Source organism: Poecilia reticulata, linkage group LG13, assembly GCF_000633615.1.
Source record: "Poecilia reticulata strain Guanapo linkage group LG13, Guppy_female_1.0+MT, whole genome shotgun sequence".
Classification (NCBI taxonomy): Eukaryota; Metazoa; Chordata; class Actinopteri; order Cyprinodontiformes; family Poeciliidae; genus Poecilia; species Poecilia reticulata.
The window spans coordinates 9,779,753-9,803,841 of NC_024343.1; the positions used below are offsets into that span (position 1 = coordinate 9,779,753).

The 24,089-nt window shown below is 38.9% G+C and overlaps 2 protein-coding genes across 2 annotated transcripts in view; one reads left to right on the forward strand and one right to left on the reverse strand.

The window, feature by feature from the left end:
- The window catches only part of bace2 (beta-secretase 2), an 18,206-nt gene extending 2,106 nt beyond the window's left edge, over nucleotides 1–16,100 (forward strand). The window contains exons 2-9 of the mRNA XM_008425295.2: nucleotides 4,402–4,490; nucleotides 5,836–6,052; nucleotides 7,978–8,109; nucleotides 8,727–8,861; nucleotides 10,433–10,534; nucleotides 10,864–11,013; nucleotides 11,111–11,279; nucleotides 14,600–16,100. Coding sequence (XP_008423517.1) covers nucleotides 4,402–4,490; nucleotides 5,836–6,052; nucleotides 7,978–8,109; nucleotides 8,727–8,861; nucleotides 10,433–10,534; nucleotides 10,864–11,013; nucleotides 11,111–11,279; nucleotides 14,600–14,838 — 1,233 coding nt within the window. The 3' untranslated portion in view covers nucleotides 14,839–16,100. The remainder of the gene's footprint in view (nucleotides 1–4,401; nucleotides 4,491–5,835; nucleotides 6,053–7,977; nucleotides 8,110–8,726; nucleotides 8,862–10,432; nucleotides 10,535–10,863; nucleotides 11,014–11,110; nucleotides 11,280–14,599) is intronic.
- Nucleotides 16,101–17,703: 1,603 nt separating this feature from the next.
- Nucleotides 17,704–23,300, reverse strand: LOC103474389 (transmembrane protease serine 2-like; the record flags this gene model as incomplete). The annotated part of the gene is made up of 12 exons (XM_008425296.2): nucleotides 17,704–18,085; nucleotides 18,421–18,573; nucleotides 19,196–19,338; nucleotides 19,490–19,591; nucleotides 20,144–20,316; nucleotides 20,405–20,567; nucleotides 20,657–20,700; nucleotides 20,792–20,902; nucleotides 20,990–21,119; nucleotides 21,490–21,603; nucleotides 21,734–21,826; nucleotides 23,156–23,300. Coding segments are annotated over 12 exons (1,389 nt in total), but the record flags the coding sequence as incomplete, so codon positions are not given.
- Between the last annotated feature and the right edge of the window lie 789 nt (nucleotides 23,301–24,089).

Consider the following 24,089-nt stretch of genomic DNA (forward strand, 5'->3'; position numbering starts at 1 on the left):
CCCCCCCCTCCCCCTCGATACCAATAAACTGTGCGGTAATTGGCCATCCCTACCTCCTGCTTCATTTCTTTGAGTTGCAAAGAAATTCTGCCAGGGGTAATCTGTCATCATTTTATTCATCTAGTAATGTAAAGTGCCTAACAAGATCATGTTAATGATTAAGAGGGGCTAAATGTGCACGAGTGGGGAATTAAGAATACATGAGGCCTTAGGGGTGGCAGCGATTTGCCATTGTGCTCTGAGAGGAAGCGTTTGAAGCAGAGCTTAAACCAAAGGTGAATTATCTCATTAGTAAGTTGACCTGTTGCCCCCGGGCCTCTCAAGTTAAACAGATCAGAGCTTTTAAGGCTCCTGTGGTGAAGCTTTAGTTTCTCAGGCTCGCAGAGGCTTATCAGTTCTACATGCTAAGAGGGTACAGAGAAATCAAAACTGTTCTTTTAGAAAATATGAGGTTAAGTGTCGCATATGTTTGACTAACTGTCTTATTTAAATAAATCCACCTCCTCAATATTGAGGTATTATGAGACCAGGCATGAGAATGAAGTCCCAGATGCACATAGATAAACTCAGATATGCAGCCATTCTACAAATTACTCAGTTGCTTTTTATAAATTATTTCATATACAGTGAACCCTCGCTATAACGCGGTTCACCTTTCACGGTATCGCTGCTGCGCAGATTTTTTTTTGTGCAGTTTTTTTTTCACAGTATTCTGTGTCCTGATTGACCCTGTGATTGGTAAAAACAGTCTCCGCGCTTCTTCTTTACGTGAGTGCCAACAAAGTTACGGAATTTAATAAAGATTGGCCATTCAGGAGATAGAAACTGAAACCATAAAATCCATTTATCTGAACTACAAGGCTTCTTAGAGTGCGTGAAAAGCAAAACATCTTCTAGTTGAATTACGACGAGACAAAACGATAGTTATTTATAAACAGCTTTCATATATATAACTGGAAAAACACACTTACAGTACCGTCATGTGACTCTTCCATGAAATCCCCAAGTGTTTATCATAGTTTCACATTCCACTTAATAGGCAGGCGCTGCAGTCATGGATTCAGACATTTAAAGTTTTGCCCTGCGTATTGCATGGATTGGTGTAAGTTACTCCCTGTATGATAACTTTGAATAAACCACCACAACTTCATGGTATTACATTATTTCTAGTTCTATATCCAGCTAGCCCATGCTTTTTCATAACAGAAATCAAACAATTTGATTTAAAATATGTTTTATCTACATTTGGACGTCATAAGCGTTAAAGATGTTTTCCAGAAATGCAGCAATTAATTAACCAGGAATTAAAATCAACCATCAGATGTTAAAGCACCAAAAAAAATAAATTTGTTTTTGTTTGGCTGCATTTCAATTAATTTCCATTTCATGGTTAAAACTTCAACTTTAAACCTATCAATAAACAGCACTTTCTCTGCTGTGATGCACTTTTTATGTTTTGAGTATAGCTATTAAAAAAAAGTCAGATGCTGTGAGTTAGGGACATTAAAAGGGATAATCTCATAACTTCTCTTCGATGGGATTAAATACTGCTTCTTCTAAAAGAGGAAACCTGCAGCTGGTTTCTCTCCTTGTAGTCAAAGATTGATATATTTACTAGCAGAAGTAAAACAAAAGACCACACAAATTAGTTCCTATTCCTATGTGTCACCGTGGGCAAGAAAATTGGAGTCATCAGATCATACTGAGGCCCTATGAAATCAGATTTATTTTTGTTTTAATTACTTTAGCCAGTCCACCTACGTAGAGACCAGTCAGAGTGACCTCAGTAGTTACACCTCTGTGTTATGTGACAGGACAGGTGAACAAACACCTGTTTCAGTTACTTTCTCTGGACACAGACCCAAGGAACAGGATGAAAAGTAAATACTGCTATGACAGTTTTAGGAAATGAACCCACATGACTGGTTTGTGTTGTATAGTCTTACAGTGTCTCTTATTGGCAGTAACTGTGTTAAATTGTAGATATGACCATTGTGTAGTGTGGAAACGTTTAGAAAAGTATTTGTATTTCTTGACTTTATTCCTCATTTTGTGTAAGTGCTACAGCCTTCTGTCCTTTTTGTGTGTCCTCTCGTTTTTCCTTCCTTTCTCATGCACTCACCTCCTTTTCTTGTGTTCCTCCTTTCTCTTTTTCCGTCTTCATATCACACCTCTATTCTTCCCTTTGGACCTTTCTGTTTTTTTGCGAGTAGAATACCCGGGACTTTAACTTGTTATTTTTGTTTAATTAATTACATAGATTTTAACGCGTTAAGAATGTTAATGCTATTAATCATTTTTTTGTTGTTTGTTGTTTTTTTTTTGCATACAAAGGTTCTGGTCAGAACCCTGGTTTTTGCGTGTTCGTGATGCAGTTGTAAATCTGACGCACAGGTAGCATTTGCAAATGAAATCAACGAATGACAAAGTCACTTCTCTTGGCCGACTGGGGGTTCATTTTTGCTTCAAACAACGATTTGATACGATGCTGGAAAATGTGATTGTTGTGTGCAAGTCGTACAAAAAAGAGGTTTTTTATTTTAAAATAAATTGGATGAATGATCGAGGGTTCTGAAACACTTCAAAGCCAATTGGGCATAATAGCACTTTCCACCAATCAGATGGTTGAATGATGAGCTCATGTCTATTTATTCAAATGTTTTTGAGCAAAAATGATTTTTGAATTAAAAAATGTTGCTTTATAGTTATAGATTCCTAGCATTTGTTTCTTGTAATTGGTTTACAGATAATGGAAATCCAAGACTCTGTGACTCTGAAAATCAGAATACTGTGAAGAAGGTCATTATTATGTGACATAGATGGGATTATAATGCAAAGAAAAAGAGCAGTTTCACCACCTTTTGATATTTCTGCCCAGATGAGCCGGCCATTAAACTTTGCTTCTCTTGGCATAATTACAGCGAGTCCATTACATCAGTTATTCACGCCAGCGGAGCTCAATCCACTTCGATTTAAATTGGTTATTTGTTGCCAGAATGTCCTGTAATTCAATACGATTGGGTCACACTCTCGGTATTATACTAACTAAATCATGATGTGATTACAGGGCTGTGGTGTTAAACAAGGCGCTATTCAAATCAGCCTCTAATTGCTGCATCTGTTAACATGTGGCACAGCCGGGCTGAGAGAGGCTGCGGAGAGCCTCACATCTGCTAATTGCTACAAACAGGTAGCAGATGCGCGTTGCCACCACGGAGCCGCTGCCAATTAGGCAGTGAGTGTTCAACTGCAGGCTGCCGCGATGAGAGAGAAAAAGAGAGAGAGAGAGATTTGCCTCGGGCTCGGGAGCTAGACTAGAAGAAGTTGTGGGACATGGAGACGAATAAAAATGCCCTCACTGTCCATCCTCACAAGTGTTTTCCAGCCAGGCTTGTTTGGCTTGTTTAGGCAGTGGATTGCTGCCATGGACAAGGCGATGGTGGGGAGTTTTATGGTAATGGGACCAGAGCCAGCCCAGTAAGAAGAAACCCATAAGCCTAAACAAGAACAAGTTAATAAAAAAAAAAATCATGATTGATCTTTCAATGCCATTGTTTCATAATTTATGAATGCACACATTAGCTTAACAGTAAGAAGTGTTCGTGAAACAAGTTTTGGAGCAAAGAATGAGGAAGTTATTTCTGGCATGTCTCTCTCTGCACTAACATTTGTAGCTTCTTCCTGCTAATCCACTCTGTTTACAGTAAAAGAAGACTGATCTTAGTTAGACTGCGTCTGTTTGCTGCTGATTGAAGGACTAAAGATTCCACAGCCCGTAGAGATCGGCGAATTTGTTTCAGATGTGGGAGGAAACAGGTGGTTGTGGGGCCTTGTCGTGGCAGGGAATGCTTTTCAGTGACTGTGGATTTGGCCTGTGCTTTAGTCAAGGAGGTGACAGAACTCCACTGGCTAATTAGTTCATACTCGCTGACTTGATGCCTGGAAGACAGAATTATATCCACTGCTGCTCGCCATTCCCCACATGACACATACCCAAACGGCTGGCTGGGTCATACGGTCATGTCAGGCGCTCGAGGCTGTCATGTTCGTCTCCCAGATAGCACATTAGAGAGTAATTATGTCACAGTCTGTGTGCTGTATTTTGTGTGTGTGTGTGTGTGTGGCTTAACAGCAGTTTGTGTGATAGCGGAGTATGCGGGAAGAGTAATGTGCCAAGTTAATCTTTCTTTTTTCCACCCAACCAACTTACAGTAAACTCTAGCACAGGGTTTTCTTTTTCTGTTTTAAAGCCTCTAAATAAAAAATAATGCAACTTAAAACTCTGTCTGCTTGCGTCTGCTGTCTTTTTTTTTTTTTTACAGTGTTGTTTTATGAGTTATTTATGTAAGGACGTGCAGCTTGTATCAGTTGTTAAAGCAAACTCTTTCTTGTGTGTTTCAGCTCAACATCCTGGTGGATACAGGCAGCAGTAACTTTGCTGTGGCTGCTGCTCCACACCCATTCATTACGAGTTACTTCAACACTGCACTGTGAGTGGCACAAACACCTTGTGTGGCAAAATTCACATGCTCCTGAAAAAAACACAACACTACAGTTGTAGATCACAGAAATAATACATGCTCTTCTGAGAATTATTTTGGTAATTCAGCGGACATTATTTGCTTTCTAGCTGCCTAACAAACAGAGAGATATAGTTGCAGACTCTCTTTCTGTTAATGTTGATGACTATGGCTTACCTCTGATGAAAACCTAAGAATAAAACAACCAAAATAAACATTGTTTTTAATACAGAAACTTTATGTCATATCCATTTTATGGCTTTTACAGTCATGGTAAAGAATGACTTGACTCCCTCCAGAAGGAGAGGATAAGCCACAAACGAGCACAGTTACAGAAGCTGAGTGCTCTATCCAAGTATATTAGTGGAAAACTCAGTGAAAGGAAAAAATGTGATCAAAAAGTAGACAAGTAGTGGGATAACAACAGCCTAGCAAGCATGGACTGCAATGGGAGTCAGGACTTTAAGAGCCATGCAGGACATGGGCTACAACTGTTAAGTTTATCGTATTAAGCCACCACTGAACCAGAGATATTCAAAGCCTCATCTGGGCTAAGAGAAAAATAAAGATTGGGCTCCGTAAGCCAAAATCTTTATTTCAAATTTTGTAAAAATTTGCATTTCTTTTGGAAATCATGGTCCCAGTATTTGGAGAGAGACTAGAAAATCCAAGTTGCTTGAGATCAAGTGTTAAGTTAACAGTCAGTGATGATTTAAGGTGCTAAGTCCTTTGCTGGTGTTGGCTCACTTCCAGGAAAAGTTCGAGCTCTTCTGCTGAAAAGCTTTATACAAATGCTAATTTCATTTTCCAGCAGGGTTTGGCACCTGCCCAGGCAACCAAAAATATGAATACGTGTGTTTATTACCGTGGTATCGCTGTGTCTGACCCCTGACCTAAGCCACATGGAGAAAACTATGGCGTGTTGTGAAGAGGAAGATGAGACGCCAGCGCTTCAGGCTGATTGACTCCATGCAATGCCACATTGATTAATAATTCATACAAAAGGAGCTCAGATCAAGCATTGAGTTTACATACTGTATAATACATGGACATACATTTCAGTAGGAAAACTAAATTTCTTTTATTAGCTTTTATACTGGAAATTTTCTAAGAGATTATATTTTGGTAATCAAAGTTAACAGAAATAAAAACTTTATTTATTTATTTTTTTTAATGCAGCTGCAATCTTTGTTCATTATTTTAGTTATTTTGTTGTTGTTTTTCCATTGTCTTAATATTGTCTCTTTGTGTAAAGAAAAAAAAAAAAAAAAAGCACCATTTTTCTTCACGCTGTCTGTCTCCTTCCTCTCCCCAGCTCTAGTACCTTCCAGTCAACTGGTCGCTCAGTGGGTGTCAGGTACACACAAGGCAACTGGGAAGGTGTTCTGGGAACTGATCTCGTCTCCTTGCCCAAGGGCCCAAATGGAACCATTGCTATCAACATTGCCGCCATCCAGTTGTCTGACAGCTTCTTCTTACCTGGAATCGACTGGCAAGGCATCCTGGGGCTGGCCTACCCAATGCTGGCACGGGTGAGATGCAGACTCTTTGACCCACTAAGACCTTTTAAAGATATGTCTCAAACAAGGAGATAAACAGCAGTCAGATCACAACAAGCATGCAACTGTCCCATCAGGCTTGGTCCTGGCTGCTTGGAGGACAGAAATGCACACTATGTTGAGTTGGATATTAAATGGTCAGAATCAATTAAATAGTGCAGCTATTAGCAGTACATTGTATATTAATATTGTGATTGTGTCCAATTTAATTTGCTCACAATAGCTGTTCTGGACGCTGCGGCCTCTGTCGGTTTCTCTCCCCAGTGAGAGATACAGTGTCAGTACGGTGTTCCAGTTAAATAGGCTAGGAAAGATGCTATAAAGTCTTTGCAATGTATGAAATGACTTTAAAAATAGATTGGTATTGTAACAATAAAAGCTGTACAAAGGAAGATGATTTGCTTGATATAATGCTTTGTCTTCCGTGCAGTACTGCGTAAGATCCCGCTCTGCATATCTTTCACGGTTCCGCATAACTTCAGTATGAGATCTTATCTTAATGTAGTCACTGATGTTTCACATGACAACAGAATGGTTCATTTTCAGCAGCCTGTACTGTGATGCTCTGCTTTGTTTTCTTAAAAAAAACAATTTTCTTATTTGATTCAATCTCATTTCCTCTATATCATTATGATATATTTGATACAGATAAGTTGCTTCCTTTTTGAGACATTCAGTAGCCTAAAATTTGCATACTGTGGAAAAGTATTTACTCTTATAGATTTCTTCTGTTTTCACTCTCTTGTGCCACTTGAACAAATGTTAATGTCAGACAGTAACTTCTATTAGTACAAAAAGCAGTTTTTGAATGATGGTTTAATTAATTAAAGGAAGAAAAGAAACTATCTAAACCAACCCGTCTCTTTTTGAAAAGTAATTATACTCTAAAGCTAGTAACTGGTTGTTCCACCCTTGGCAGCAACAACTATTTGTGATAACCAGTAATGAATCTTTTACGTCACTGTGAAGGAATGTTGGCCTACTCTGCTTTGCAGAATTCGTCATCACCATCACCATCTTTGTCTGATTTTCATGTTTGTTTGATGATCCGATGTGTAAGTGAAACACAAAAAAGTGAAAAACTGGAAAAGTTTATATGGGTAAAGACTTTTTCACAGCTCTGTAAAATGTGACAAAATCCAAATCGCTTGACCTTGTTAGCTTTCTTCGACATGATAATTTAGTTGGGACCAGCACAAGAGATTCTTTCTACCTGAGCTGACTGGTAACCTTTGGGATCAAATGCCAGTGACTAAAGAGCAGATATGCTCACACTGACCACTTTGTGCTTTTGTTGTCTCTGAAAAGATCAGGTTCAGCTTGCCTGAGAACTATTAGTCATGCTTGGGATAACACAGAACTGACATGAACAACTTTGTCACCTAAAGAGAGAACATTGTTTGGTCAAAGGGCAGAACTCTTGTTTTGGACCTGCAGGTCATGCACTTATTGCGGTTGCTCTTTTTGGTCAGAACATTTTTAATGTTTAATTCAGAATTACTTTCTTTCATTACTGCATCCCTCGATCTACAGTTGGTCTGCTATTGATGATTGTGTTTTTCGCAATATTTATTCTAAATGGAAAAGGGCCTGTAACGCGTGGAAACTTCACTAATTAGGTAACTTCTAAAAGTAGTCTGTTGCACTAGATCTTTTACGAGTATTGGATGTAAAGGAGGTTTAATTCAAGTATATTCTACTCTGTTTTTAGTTTTTATTCGTTAAGAAAATGGAACACCTTCATTTTCTATCTATTTCACGATTGTGTGCTATCTAGTGCATTACATAAAACCCCAACCAGGAGTAAGACTATTCTCTCCAGACAATGTATAAGCTTATGTTCCAGTGTTTAAATTGATGGATGGTGATTGATTATGCCTTTCTTGTCTCTTGATCAGCCCGACTCCTCCGTGGAGCCGTTCTTCAACTCTGTGGTGAAGCAGCTGGGAATTCCCAACATGTTTTCTCTGCAAATGTGCGGGGCTGGCCTGTCAGCCAGCAGCGCAGTCAACCCTCCTGCTGGCAGTCTTGTAAGTATCCGGCACGACTCCGGAGAAGTCTGCCTAAGTAATACTTTATATACTAATTAATTTCGAAATTGGATTATTCTTTAAAATATTATTTGATATCGGCTTTGAGTTTGCACTTTTGAGTTGGGATCTTTGTTCTTTTAATATAAACAGTACCAGTTGTGCCGAAACACTGAAATGCTGTTCAGCAGTTTCTACTCGCATGATGATTTAACACTAATTGATCAGAGCAGCACTCCCGACCCCTCTAAGGGACAAGGGTGTGGAGAAAATGGATGGATGGATGGATGGATGATCAGAGCAGCCGAGTGCGTTTTAAAAACAAAATAGTTGACGTGGTTGCGTGTCAGCATCTTTTCCCTTTGGATGCCCACACTGGTTAAAGAGTGACTCATTAAACTAAGATAGCTTCCTGCTGAGAGCAGGTCTGTCTCTGTTGCGCACACAACCTCGGTACCTCACATGCTGCATCTCCATCATGTGACTCTCTGATGCTGACAGATGGATTAGATGGCAGGAGGTCCCTGGGTGTTTATGTACTATGCTGTGCCAGAGTGTGAGCAGATGGATAAACCTGTGCTTTTTTTTTTTTTTTTCCTTTTTTTTTTCTTTGGTAGATAATGGGTGGAGCTGAACCAACTCTGTACCGAGGGTCGATTTGGTACACGCCTATCGTAGAGGAGTGGTACTACCAGGTGGAAGTGTTGAAACTGGAAGTTGGAGACCAGAGTCTGAATCTGGATTGTAAGGAGGTAAACATCAAACTCTGTATTGATTCTCTAACTGTACTGTCTCTGACTTTAATATGAAGTGCCACCCACATTTATTGGCACTCCTGGTAAAGATGCGTTAAAAGCCTAATAAAAATGCCATCCTGTCTTCTAGCAGCATGATTCCACACTAAAAAAAATCTGAAAAATCCAAAGTTTAATTTCAGTACATTTAATAAATAATATAAAAATATGTGTTGAGAAATAAGTTTTTAATAAAATCGCAATGCTCTCGTCACTATTCCTCTTTGGACCAATGCTCCTATTATGCATTTTCTGTTAACTTTGATCCATTTTGAAGAATAAAGTCATGCCTTAAATGGGCCTGTTTTCAGAAAATTGCTAATAGGGTAAAACAGCAGTAGGAGAAGTCGCAGTGGTTACAGACAACAAAGACAGAGTCGGTTCACTTGAAGTGACACGCTTTGGATTTTATGAAACAAACTTGGGTTGTGAAACCCAGAATTGTTCTGTGATCTGAAATTTAAGCAGGACATGATCTATGGGCAACTAATACTGAAAGTGACTTATATTTATTCGATATATTTTTCAAAAATGCATACAAGAGTTGTAAGTTAGTTCTCAAAATATAAGCAAATTTGTTTGGTCAAAATAATATCTATTACTAGCAATGACATGTTTTCTATATTCCTTATAATGTATTTATATCTTACTTATTATATAATTAGTTTTTTATTCTTTTGTAGATAGTATAATTAATTTTCAGCTCAGCATTTTGTTTTCTACATACTGTGGAAGAACACTCTGTTGCTGGTAAATCATTGTGTTTAAAAATGTTATCTTATTTAAGTGTAAATAATAATCATAATTAATAGTAATAATGAAAGGGATTTCAATAAGTACCATAAAAATCATTACTACATTTTTCAAAATTAGGCAGCGCTACTATTGGGGTTCCCAGATGTTTTAGGAGAGAAGCAGGCCCACATCATCACAGCTCCTCTACCGTACTTAATAGTGAGCATTTCTAAATATTGATCCTTGGTTTCACATTAGACCCACCAGGAACTTTGGTTGGTGAAAAGTCTCACGTGTCCAAAGCACAGAGTTCTCAGTCAAAGTCTCAGTAGAGTTTAACAATCTCCACATATTTACATTTGTGATGACAGGATATCACTCTCATTGACATTTAGACTCTGTGTAATAAAGTGTTATGGAGACCTAGTATCTCAAAATTGCAAATGGAGAAAGAAAGAAAAAATTTGTTTTCAAAAACTTCAGCTTTTTTAAAAATTTTTACACATCTTTATTTCAGCATATGATCCCAGCACAGTAGTTGTCCTCAAGCTTCAAAGAAACTGTGTTTACATCTAAAATAGGATAGTTGGACGATGTCAAAGGTCATTTTTATTCTCAATAGGACAATTATAAATGTAGCTGACTTGCCGTGCTGCTGAGGAAAGTGATGTGGTTTACCTGCTTGTGAAAATTCGTCCTTGTATTTTATTCTTTTTTTTTTTTTATTTCTTCAAGACATTTTAGAGAAGCCTGTTGAACTAAGAAAAAAAACACTGATGGTCTCTTTCTTTCAGTATAACGCAGATAAAGCCATAGTTGACAGCGGGACGACACTGCTGAGACTTCCTATCAATGTCTTCAATGCGGTGGTAGAAGCCATCACAGGCAGCTCTCGGGTACGCTGCCTTCTTCTCACAGACAATGATGAAACATGTTGTCAGAGCAAAGGGATGCTGAGGAGAATAGCACACACTCACTGTTTAAGGATGCAGTAGTTGTAGGTGGAAGGGCTCATTGTTTTTCTGCTAGGAAAATAATTGTCTTGCCTTCATGCAGACGGCCATTTGCAATGCTTTTTATGTTTTTTCTAACCTTTTGAGACTTGAGATCGACTTCCGCAATTCTTCCAAGTATACTCTCATTCCTGCAAAGCTTATAGATGAAAGATAACATCAAAACCTGCTTTGGCGCAGTAGTGACCTTCTGTTCCGTCTCTGTGATTTAGATCGAGAATTTCTCTTCAGGGTTCTGGGATGGCACCAAGCTTGCATGCTGGAAGAAGGACGAGAACCCCATGGAGCTTTTCCCAAAGCTTTCAATTTACCTAAGAGCCACCAACACCAGTCAGTCTTTCCGCATTACCATCCTGCCTCAGGTAGATATGCACAGAAATTAAAATCACAGCTCCACCTTTCGCCCATGTCGGTCTCAAACTGACTAACGAGACTAATGATTGTTTTGCCGTTCTGCAGCTTTACATCCAGCCGATCGTAGACACAGAAAATGAGCTGGAATGCTTCCGTTTCGGTATGTCCCCATCATCGAACGGCCTGGTGATCGGCGCCACTGTTATGGAAGGTTTCTACGTTGTGTTCGACCGCAGCCAGAAGAGACTGGGCTTCGCACTCAGCAGCTGTGCAGGTAAGAAAATTACGCACTAAAGACAGGTTAATAAGTAGCAACATTTCAAGAAAATGTTCGATGGCAGCCTAATGATGCCCCTTGGTGTTAAACAGAGCAAAACATTTCCGCGGAGAGTGACTTTGAACTTTCTCCTCTTATATCCTGCTGGAGCCACAAGCTTGTATTTCATTGAGATTTCATAGACCAACACAACTTAGTCCATAACTGTAAAGTGGAAACAGAAAAGAATAGTTCTCGGCATTTTCTACAAATGGAAATCTGAAAGGTTTTTCACGCATTTGTAGTTAGCCCTCTACAAATGGACTAACTACATTTGTAGAGGGCTAACTACACATTAGATTTGTTTACTAATAAACAAATCTAATGCATCCAATTACATTCAGATGTCACCTAATAACTAAATTAAGTCATCCTGTGCCCAATCTAATCTAAGTATAAAGTATTAAACAAGCCACACAGAATAGTGGACCATAATCCTCAAAGCTCCCCAAGACGTTTTTGCCAACTCACAATGAGTTGGCAAATATATCTTGGTCTATTTTACATACAGTCATGGTGTTAAGAAATGTCAATATAAAGTTGCACATAGGTAGACTTTTAAAGGTCGTCAGTGGAAACGTGTTTCCAATATATATCAGGTAATTGGGTGTTCATGTTTGTTTGTATAATATATACAAACAAACCAACAAATACAAATAACTGATGGCATGAAATGGAACCGCACATGACAATGGGGCCTTTCTAATCAGACCTGCTTAATAATCAGACCCTCTACGACGGTTTAAAGCTGTCAGTAGAGGGCAGTATTACCCCATAAAGATCATTTAAAATAGTCCAACTAGTTTGGCTTTTTTTTCCTTCTTACAGAAAGTTTCTGTCATGTTTATGACAGACACAGTGCCAGCCAGACATGAAAAGCTCATGTCTGGCTGGCACTGTTTTCTCTGGCATTTTGCACATAAATTTATGGTGTGTTTGTATTCCAAAGAAAAACACATAAAACTTCAGATATCTCACAAATAAAAAAATAGAATAGTATTGAAATTTGTTTATTGTTCCACAATAGGGAAACTTTGGTGCAACAGCTGCAAAGTGACAGGCTGTCAAAGCACAAGGATTCACATAAAGATGAGAGAATATAGCATACATGCACAGAATAAAATGCAGTTATTAAAAAGCCTACTCCATTTCAAATTAATGTGCAATAGGTAGGTTCATTTTAAAAATGTACAAAATGTGCAAATGTGTGTATTTAAAGACAATGAGCTATTTATAAGTAACAATAAAAACTTTTATTTAAAATGAGTAAAATATGTGCTACTAACTGTGTTAATGTACATGTTAAATATTCATAATGTAACTTTGGACAGTAAAGCTCATCTTATTTTACGAACTGACTAGTAAATACAATATTATTTCAAGATGATGCAAACCTATTGCCAGAAAATGCAATAAGAAAGAAAATTATTTGTGTCCCCTACAGGACTCCATATATTTCAAACTTTCATTTGTAAATATTTTTTAAAAATCAAGTTAAATTTTCCCTTCCACCTCATCTGTTGGTGAAGTCCAGAAGGTTTGAGGAATATGAAAACTTTCAAAAGACACGGAATAGACTTGGATTAATTAATAACCAGGATACAAGCGGACTCTAAGTTCAGGTTGACGGACCAACGCTTTGTAAGATTTTGCTGACCTGAAGCCACTCGGCAAACATTGTCCCATGTGCAGAATCCACCTCTGGTGTTTTTAGCAAGTTATGCTCATGTGCTGCATCAGGTTAAATTAGGTGAATAGTTTGGTTTTGTGTTTGTATGAGCTTTGGAGAGGGCTCCTGTTCACATCGTAAAGTACAAAGAGCGGCTTGTTGAAACTAAGCAAACACTCTTGAAGCAGATGTTGGCTTAAGGCTGAGGATGCAGGCTTGTGACGTTTAGTTGCCGACTTTCCTCTCTGTTCTGGCGGACAGACAAACGGCCTATTGATGCGCTTCTGTGAAACCAGGAATTTCAGTTTTAAACGTGAACCTCAGGATATTACCCTCCAGCTGACAGCTTTATTTAAGAAGCTGCATGGGCACTATGTGATATTTAGCATTCTGTTTATCACAATAATCTATTGAATATCACAGAGTTTGCAGAGGATATAGAAGGGAATCTCCTTTTGCATTTGTTTAGAAATTGCCCCTTTTCTCTCCGTTCATTGGATTCAAATTTTTATTCATCAGTAACATGATTAACTTGCAAAAGCTTTCGTGCCCCTTAAACTACTTCCACATTTTGCCACATTAAAACCACAAACTTCTATCTATTTTATTAGGATTTTGTGATAAACCTGCACAAAGTAATGCATGATTGTTGTAAATAAAACTCTGAAGAGTGGGATGTCAACACTTTGTAGAGCCACTTGGAGTCTCTTGGGGTTCACCTCTACCAGCGTTGCACATCTGGAGTCTAAAATCTCAGAGTGGATGGAGAAAATCTGAGGACATCAGATTTTAAATACTGTCCAGCTGGGGGGTGAAACTGTCTCAGTTTCAAGTTTGTTTTTGTTTGTTTTGTTTTTTTGCATTCATCTCCATCTTCCCACCAAAATTGACACGTCTTCTGTTTCCGGTAAAGAAACACCAACTTCACCTGGTTCAAATTCTGTAAAAAAAAAAAAAAGAAGAAGCTTATATGAAGCACTTTTTGCTATCCAATTATTTATTATCTAATTAAAAAAAAAAGTAAACAGTTCAGCCCCACACCGAGGTTAAGTTGAGCAGAAAGAGCTGAGCTTTTTCACATGCTAGAAGTATTTCTGAGTTGCAGATGCATTCTTTTGCATTTGCATGGCAGTTATTCTAGTAACTGAATAATTGATTACTAAAATAATCCTTGTATGATGTCGCTCTGCTAAAACTCAGTGGTTTGAGAATCCTTGTATGATGTCGCTCTGCTAAAACTCAGTGGTTTGAGAATCCTTGTATGATGTCGCTCTGCTAAAACTCTGTTCGAGGAGACCCCATAAGGGCAAGTCCTCACGTGGATCGATGTTTTTAATGTTTTTATTTTTAACTTTTAATGTTTTTATCTTTTTTAATCTTTTTCAAATTCTCTTTCTCAGTTTATTCTGTTTTTATTTTTATTTTAATTATGTAAAGCACATTGAAATGCCTTGCTGCTGAAATGTGCTATACAAATAAAATTTGATTGATTGATAAAATAATCATTGGTTACAGCCATATTCACTGCTTCCAAATTAGCTTTTTTTTTTTTTTTTTTTTGGTGATAGTAGGGTTTCCTGCTTCTGAGCTGTCTCGCCTTTGTTTGCAGTGAGTGACGGAGAGCCTCTCTCAGAGATCGCCGGGCCCTTCTCAGCAGCAGACGTGGCAGCAGACTGCTCCAGCAGCGTGCTGAAGGAGCCCGTCCTGTGGATGATCTCCTACGCCCTGGTGGCAGTCTGCGCCCTGATCCTCATCGGCCTGCTGCTGCTGCTGCTGCTGCCCTGCAGGCACCGTGACCGCGGGGAGATCACAGACGAGTCCTCACTGGTGCGGCATCGCATCAAGTGACTGCGGGGAAACGGACGGGCGAGCACGGTCAAAGGACTGGGAGACAGCGGACAGAGCCCGTCCAGAGCTGCGGAGTAGAGGGTGGAGGTCAGTTTGTACTGATCAGCCATGCTGAATAAGAATGATATTAGGCTGGACTCATAAGCTTGGCCCACGGAGGTAGACGGACAGATGAGCTGCCTCTTAAAGGGAAATTCCACTTAAAAACAGCTGATAAAAAAAAAAAAAGTCCTAAAACAGCTGCTAGAGCTGAATGTGTGCTCCAGTGGTTGCATTTTTCTTCCTCCCACTTCTAACCAAACAAAGTGAACGGTGTCTAGATAAAAGGAGGACCTTCTCACTATGGCTTTTATGAACCTCAACGCAGTGACGTCTTGTGGTTGTGGCTCATTTTTTTCCCTAATGGAAAAATGAATACACTAAGAGTGTGTTCTCAACCTCTACATCTCAATTGAACCAAGTTATTTGGTAAAATGTAGGACATAAAATACGAAGCTCCGCCAAACTATAAAAGTCACAAAGTATCTCGTCTCTTTGCTGCTCATCGACCCAGCTATGAGTATTATTAGAAGTAAGGAGATGAGGAGCACCTTTGGACCCTTCTGTGTTTTTATTATTCAAGGGACGTATATTTTAAAACTCGGTGTCGATTATCTACAACAAATCTTTCTTTTTGCAGTTTACCACACTTTTGCCAATTCTTTGATTTGATTGTTGGGGCTTTTTGTATACTGACTCTCCACTCTTAGGTGGGGCAAAATGAAAGTTTGTGGGAATAAAGCTGCTCAGATAACCATTGGTAGTGCTAATGATACTTTAAAACAACAGGTTTACGTTGCCTGCAGTGCCTTTGTTTCTTAGCTCTCTGCTCAAACTGATAAATCGTATCAGCAGGTTAAGATTCACTCTGCTGAAGTGCACTTTGTTTCCAAAGCTGATCAACAGTATAATACAAAGCGACAGATCAATATCTATGTTATACAATTTTTTTTTTGTATTATTTGTGTAAATCTGTACATTTTCAGATTTATGTGTTTGAGTTTTTTTTTTTTTTGTTGTTACGCTATTATTTCTGATCCTGTAGCCTAATGTCAAAAGGCTACTTCTATACAACACCTTTTGTTTTACAAAGCAAGAAGTATATGTGAAGAGTTCCTGAAGTGCATAAGTTGGAAAAACATCTCCTCATTTTGGGTATGACTATGGTTAGCAGTCTGGAAATCTAACTGACTTAATGGCTTCCAAATAAAAAAGTCTTTGCACATCAGCCAGATTAATGCTACACAAGACGACTCACCAGTAAAGCTGGGGAGGACAAAAAATACTGTGTGGAATAATGTAGATTTAAACTTCAGTGAGTTCTCCTGAGCTGCACACTCATACTTGTCTTACTAATGTTGCCCAAAGTCTGAACTCTGAACATGTATAACTTTATTTTGACGTACACATGAATATTTGACTGTTCATTTATTTAACTGTGTATGCTTTCAGTGCCAAACATTGTAACTGTGTTGTAAATAAAATCATTTGGGACAAATCAAACATTTTAAATTAAAAAAATATTTTGGGAGCCAAAGAGAAAAAAATTAATCCTTGTGTTTTTTGTTTTGTTTTCTCTTCTTATATCTCAATCCCACCATTGTCCAGCTTATTTGGGCTTTAATAGCATATGAATTTACCAGATGTTGTTCCGCTATTTTTAAATGTGCTACACAAGTGGAACATTAATAATACTTAGTTTTATGCTATTCTATGCAGATGCTCTGTCTGCACTGATGAAGATTTGCTTACCTTTCAAATCTTACCTTTGCCAAGGTGACTGAGGTGGCAGAAGAATTGGGCTCAGTTTCTTATTTAACAAATAATTAAAAGATAACTTTGGGCATCAAAGACTGAGTTGTAAAGGCAGTCATTAGACAGCTGTGTGACAAAGTTCATCTTACAGATTAGTTCTGTTTTTATTTTGTCTCCAATAAATAAATAAATGTTCAACATCATCAAGCTAATTTTAAAGTCAGGCAGCCTGAGTGAAAATATAATGCAGTTTTCAAATGACTTAATATTTACAGGGGGAAAGATTATATAAACCAATGGGACCCTTTGTCAAAAAACTAATCATCCCAAATGATTAAGTTTGGGATGATTAGAACTGCGATTTGCATGTCTTTATGAACGGCTGAGTTCGCTCACTAGCCACACCCGGGCCTGATTATTGCTTGACCTGTAGAATAAAAAATAAAAAAATTTAATAGAGCCAGTCTGTTGCAACGAATCTGAAGAGGTATCTCAGTGAAAACTACTGGGATATTTCAGAAACAGAACATTTCAAACCTGGTGGTCACAGTATGATGAACTGTGGCTCTCACTGATGGAAACGTGTGAACTGGGACAACCTGCTTTAATGGCAGAGCCATAAGTTCACAGCTGGACAACGATCCAGGTCACCAGCAGGTCCAATTTTAAATGGCTCAAAAATGAAATATTTTATTCATTTTTGACCTGTATGTAATTATTTAAATAATAAATCATAAGTTTATTTGTGTAGTACATTTCAGCATCGGGGCAGTTCAAAGTTTTTTACATGACAAAAACATAATACACTAACGTATTATGAAACAAGCAATAAACCTATTTACTCAACGGCCATCATAAAAAAATCATCAGTAATATTCAAATATACATAAAATATATTGACCAATATTATAGTTATTAATCAAACAGGTAGTTTTTATCCCTTGATTCAAATAAAGACCTTAAGTATGGCCTAGTCAAAGTTCAGATGCTGTGGCAATAAACGGTCTGAAACTTTAAAATGTGACAAACCCTGCCTTCCCCCCACCCACCCCCCTCCAAAAAAACCCAAGATATAATCAGTAAGATAACACATACTTTTTCAGAGAGACAATAGCGTAATACTTTTCATAAAACACATGGCACCATCGTTTTATATTCCATATATCTCTTTTTTTTCCCGCCTCCGTGTGGAAATCCTTTTGCTGAAAAGACATTTGGGACTTTCTAGATATGGGGGTAAGCAGAGATGTGTTAATATTGTGACTGATCTGTTTTTTTCTTTTAGGCTATGAAAAATTTTTTTTAAGGAAGTAAAAAAAAAAAAATTGCATTATACAGGATTATAGAGGAACATGAAGACAATATTACAATGTCTTCATGTAATATGCAAGACAAGTTATCCAACTTGTCTTGCTGATCGCCTTTGGTCCCGTCGTCAGACATCTTGATGCTTCTGTAAACACAAAATAGAAACATCGCTATGAACCTGGTTCCACATTGCTTGCAAAGTGGACTAAAAAGACCATTTCCTATTATTTAAATAAATAACATCTAAATAACTTCCAAACAATATTTTAAGAAAGCAGGAGATCAGAAAGCCAGTCTGCATTATTGATTGGCAGAACTGGGTCAACTGATTAATTGCTATTAAATCGCACTAATCACAGCGATTAATGTGATCGTTATCACATTAATCGTTACAGCCACAGCAATGGCCACATTGCAGCATCTCCTACTCTACAGTTGAATAAAATGAGAACCAAAAAACACCCGCAGACAGACTTTTACCTGCATCTGTCGGTAGATCCAGTTCAGATGGTGTTTTATGTTGGTGTAGACGCCTGGTTTATTCTGTCCGTTGCAGTGTCCCCCCCACACACCATCACCTAAGAGCCACCACAGTCCATCCATCTGGGCCACCAGGGGGCCGCCGCTGTCCGGCTGAAGTTCAGGACAAATACAGCAGACAAGCGGTCAGCTACAGAGTCACGCAAATCATAAACAATCACTCTGTGAATCCGGATGCGCAACACAAAGACTCAGACTGATAGGATTTTTATTTATTTATTTATTTCAAAAATGTTCTTTGAGGGATTTCTTTTTATCAATGAAGAGGACTGAATAGTTGCAGTAAAGTGACATCATGGTCAGCTGAGCTCTAACTGAACATGCCTTGTAGGGCTGTGCTGTATAAGTGGTTTGTTATAAGACACAGAAATGTATTTATTTTAATCTGCTGCCATGTGTGCCGGATAATGCGGGACTTGTCCAACTGTGCCTTAAAGCAAATTACATAAGAGCATAAAAATGCTTTAAATTCCTCCCTGAACAGAAACCCATCTGTCTGCGGTTGAAAAAGCAGCCAGTCATTTGTCCGGGCGCTCTCTCTTTTACAGCATCAGGTGAGTTTTATTATCGATGCGATCTCAGGAAATGCACCGCTGATGCCTGGACACAAGGCAGCGACTGTCTGGCTTTGCTCAGGGCAAAGTTGTGCAGCAAACTCTGTCCGCTGTTCGTGATACACGTCACGTGCGTCATGTTGCTGGTGAGTTGCTCTTACGTGGCACACGCCGGCTCCTGGTTCTGACTCTGCAGCGCAGAGCACATCCTGCGGTATCCTGCCGCTGTACGCTGCGGAGCTGTTGCACTCCGCAGAGGGGATGAGTGACACCGCAGCCTCCATCAGGTACAGAGAACCAGAATCTGAAAGAGAAACCAAACAGGTGAGCCACTCATCCCTGCTTTACCTCTCTCAGCATTTCGCTCCCCAAAGACGTTTTACTACAGTGGTTTTATGTCATGAACTTTGGCGCCATCTAGTGGACAGCTTTGATTATTAGAACCTCTGTCTCGCCTTCGTTTGTTGCGGAGCCGAAGTACGTCACCCAGCTCTTCTCGGGCTCAGTGATGTTTAGACCAGCATTGGGGAGACACACGGGTCTGACTTTGCTGGAAGCTGCAGCAGGAAGATGCTCGGTTTTAGGTTTAACAGAGAAAACATTCGTGCTGCGTTGATCAGAGTGACTCTTTAGTGTTGGCTTTCTAAGAAGCGAATCTGTAATGCTCCGTCTGGAGCCACATTTCAACCACAACCTTTGATTTATCTTATAGCTTTACTGACAGACGATTACAAAGTGAAGGAAATGGAGATGGTTTTCAAATAAAAAGTGTGGCGTGCCCAGCGTCCATAACTGTGTTAGCGCCAATCTGACCATGTTGTAATTTCTTTGAACGATGTTTATAACATTGTATTATTATTATTATTTATTTCAAACACAAATAAGTTTTGAATTTTTTTAATGTGAATTTTATTTTGAAGATACAGCTAGAACAAAAAATATATATACTAAAAACCTTGAATTTATTTCCTTCTACTTCACAATAAGGTGTTACTTTGTCTTAGTTTATCAGGAAAAATACACAGATGTTTGTGGTTGCATATTGATTAAATGGAGAGAAAAAAAATATTAAAGTTGTACTTTTGCAAGCTGCTGCGTGTTTTAAGTACCTGTGGCATCCAAAGGCTCAAAGAGCTTCATTAGAGCGACATCATTTTGCCGAGTTTGTCCGTTATATTGTTCATGTGCTATTACCCGACTCACAGCGTGGGCAGGGTTAAACAGAGGACCCAGTGGGTCCACTATCCCCACGTACACTGCCCAGGCTTCAGGACTCGGAGTCCTGGAGAGGGAGGAAAAACCAACCAGCAGGGTCAGCATGGATCTGACTTCATCCTCTGCTTTAAAGAGGGAGCTGAAGAAACTCCTACCTCCTCACGCAGTGGGCTGCGGTCACGATCCAGCGTGGAGAGATGATTGCTCCCCCGCAGCGATGAGACCCGGCAACATGGAGGCTGACCTGCCAGGGCCAGGAGCCCACAGGGGCCAGCTGGGGCCCAGGGGCCTCACTGGAGTTCTCCCTGCTCCCACAGTCTGAAAACACAGCCTGCAGTCAGTGTTCACTGGATTCCACATCCAGGTCGCGAGGAGACGATTGAGTGGAGGGAGAATGTTCAACACACCTGTACACCGCAGCGTCACTATGCTGTTGTTGCTGCAGGATTTGCTAAAACAGCATGAGGGGAAAGAAAAATGGGATCAGGGAGTTTTAAGTGTGAGTTTTCTACAGAACTTTTATTCTCTTCATCAGCTCTGACCTGAGGACGAGTTGTCTCAGTATAGACGCCTGATGGCTGGAGCTTCGCTTCACTGATAAAAATCCACCAGTAGAGTCAGTCGTTTGCTGTCCTGATTTAAAATATGTGTCCCTGTCAATACACACGTTCAAACATACAGGGTTAAATTAGAAATAAAATCTCTTCTCCGTGTTTTAGTTTACATTTCATCAACAGTACCTGCTGTAACCGATGTCTTGGCAGCTCACTTTACCCTGCTGCTCACTGAAGCCCTCAAAACAAACCGGCCTCCAGTCTTTAGTAGGAGTCCAGTAAACCTCAAGCAGGAAGTTCGAGCCACGGACTCTCACTAGGAACAAAATAAAAAAATCCACACAAAGATATTATCTGAGCGTCTGGGTCAGATCTAAAGCGCAAACACAAGAGACATACTCAGAAAATACGAAAACAATGCCTAGAATTCATGCGGAGATGGAAAAGAAAGCCTTTAGTCTTCACAGGCATCTCCGCAGCATAATGCAGCCATCACCGTGCTCCAAAGTGGATAAGGGCTCTTCAGTGTAATGCTCGATATTTTAATTTCATTATCTTGAACTCTGATGTAAAGCCAGTATATATTAAACTAACTATTAGGGAGGAACCTATAAGAAAGGTTGTTAGTGTCTCAGCTGATGGCGTAGATTGTTTCCTTGCATACTTTATTTTATTTATTTTTTTACCACAGTTAGCTTCATCCTGGCCTGCAGGACAGTCCTTCACTCCGTCACACCACTGGGATTCCCACACACAGTTCCCATCTCCACACTTCCTTCCATGTAAACACGACGAGGAATCTGGACAATGCGACCAAACCAATAAAAGAAGTATTTGTTAAGCTACACATTTATCTGCAAAAACCCTCCATATACATGTTTCTTTTTTGTTTGTTTGTTTTTTTGCGATCCAGGTAATCCCAGCTCTCACAGTAATAACCAAGCAGGATTCCAGCCATCAGCAGGAGGAGCAGCAGCGAGATCCCAGCAGCCACAGCGAACTTCACACATCTTTCTTTGACACCTGAAAGGAAACACAGTGAACTGAAGCCTCTCTTGTGTGTCCAAATCCACTATCTGATGCTGCTGCTTTAGATCTCAGTATGTTTGTGCCAAAGTTTGACCTGAGCTACATATTTGCATTTTCGTCTCTGTAAGGAGTAACCTGAACGCTGAAGCACAGGGGAGACTTTTCATCAAGAACTTTGGGGCTAAAGGGTTATAATGAACATGATGGTTTTCATGGTGTGAAGTTAATTTTCTCACGCACATCATCACTTTGCAAAGTATTCATACCTGTTTGATGCCTTATATCCTAATTTATGTAGCAGAAGGAACTGAAAACTAGTGCATAAGAGCAGAATCAAGGTCCTAATTGAAGGTAAATGTTGGTCTCAAGTCTTCTGATGAAAGGAGATTTTTTTTTTCTTTTACACAATACCTCCACCGATCTTGCCATCAACTGGTTAATGTTTTATAACCTAACACTGCTTCAAACTTTTCCAGAACAATGATGTGCATTAGAAATGAATCATTTCTTAGTTGATAATTATTTAAAATGGATCATTCCAACAAAATCCCATAGAATTTATGCTGAGATTAAATTATATACAGGCAGACTTTATGAATTAAATAAAATCTGAAGGCAGGGACTAGAATAGTAGAGGGCGGCTAACTACATGTATTAATATGTTTTTCAGCTTTTTATGAGCAAAATATATTGAAAGCTATATATGCTTTTCTTTTCAATTTACAGTTATGCACTACTTTGATTTCACATAAAATCCCAATAAAACACATCTATTTATGGTTTTGACGTCTTAAAAACTTTTTGCTTTTGCAAGGAACATTTCCATATGGAACTTAAAAATAAGTAGAAATCGTTCCCGTCATCTAAAACCCAATCCATGATACTTTCAACTGGAGTTTGGATATGTTTCTTAAGCCTGTGTGTCTCTCTGAACATAAAGCCTCTTATTCAGAATCAAAGTCATTTTGGCGTCGTTAAAAATATTCCAGAAACTCCTCTGGTTACTTGATAAGTCCAGCTTTAGATGTTTTCCAGAATATTACTCATTCTGAGGGACTTTTTTTTAAATTTCTTTGTGAGTTTTCTGACTAATACACACGAGTGTTAATTGTTTTAGTTGAGGTTGCACTGATGTTAGATTTCTAACTAACTCAGATTCTGTAGACAAATTAATTAATTTATTTTTTTTATTCTCTGCAGCCTATAACAACAATTAATAAGTTTTCTTTATCTTAATGTGCCTTCACAATATATTACTTTCTTGTGGATGGACTAAAAGGATATTTTTTGATAAAGTGGTGATAAAAAGGAGTCCAGATTTACCTTTTTTGGGAGGGATGGAGAGGCTGATCTCTGGTGGAGGTGTGAGAGTCACATGGTGAACATACTGCGGTTTAACATCAGATCCACTTAGTTTCCTTTTGTCATCTTCATAGGTAAAAGATGGAGCTGTGCTGGGATACTGTTGTAAAGAAATACAAGCATCCAAAATATAAGTCGTTTATCCAGTGCCTTAATATTCACTACTTTTTAAAAACTGAAACATTTTGAAGGTTAGTGTGACCGAACGCTTACTTTGTAAAGCTGTTGTAAAAGTATATAAATCTAACCTTCAGAATGCAAAAGAAACGCAACCGAGATTCACCAATGTAATTTCTTTAAGCAAAGGTGAAACCAGCGAGATACATTTTTAATTCAAACATACACAATTGAGCACCTAAAAAAAAAAAAAAACGGATTCAAGAAATGAAGTTGGTTAGAAAACTTACTGGATTGGTGAGCATCATCTGTTAATCCAGCAGTAATCTCTGGCTGGTGAAGTTTCTTCCTGTGGTCACTCAACTATTATTTTTTTAATTTCCGATCCACACGCCTGGCCCAGAATCAGTGCTCGGCTCTGAAGGTGAAACGACTGTCTGACCCGATTCGGCCCTTCAGCATCTAATTTCTGCTCGGCCCTGCAGGATTGTCTCAGTGCAAATAATCAAATAAAACCGTTTGTGTAAACGTCTGATAGGCCACTCCTGCACTTCACACACAGTCGCTTTTAAGCTTCCAGAAACGAACCAGCCTTGTTTTACCAGAACAAAGGCTGGTAAAAGAACACCCAGTCTCACGCTGGGGCTTCTCACATTGCACAACAAAAGTGCAAGGAATCCAGATGAACACAATCAGATCTTCAGCCAGGCGTAGAAAATAAAATGGAGTTTCTTACTCTATAGGTACATTTTCTGTTAAGTTTATTTTTTTGTTTTTT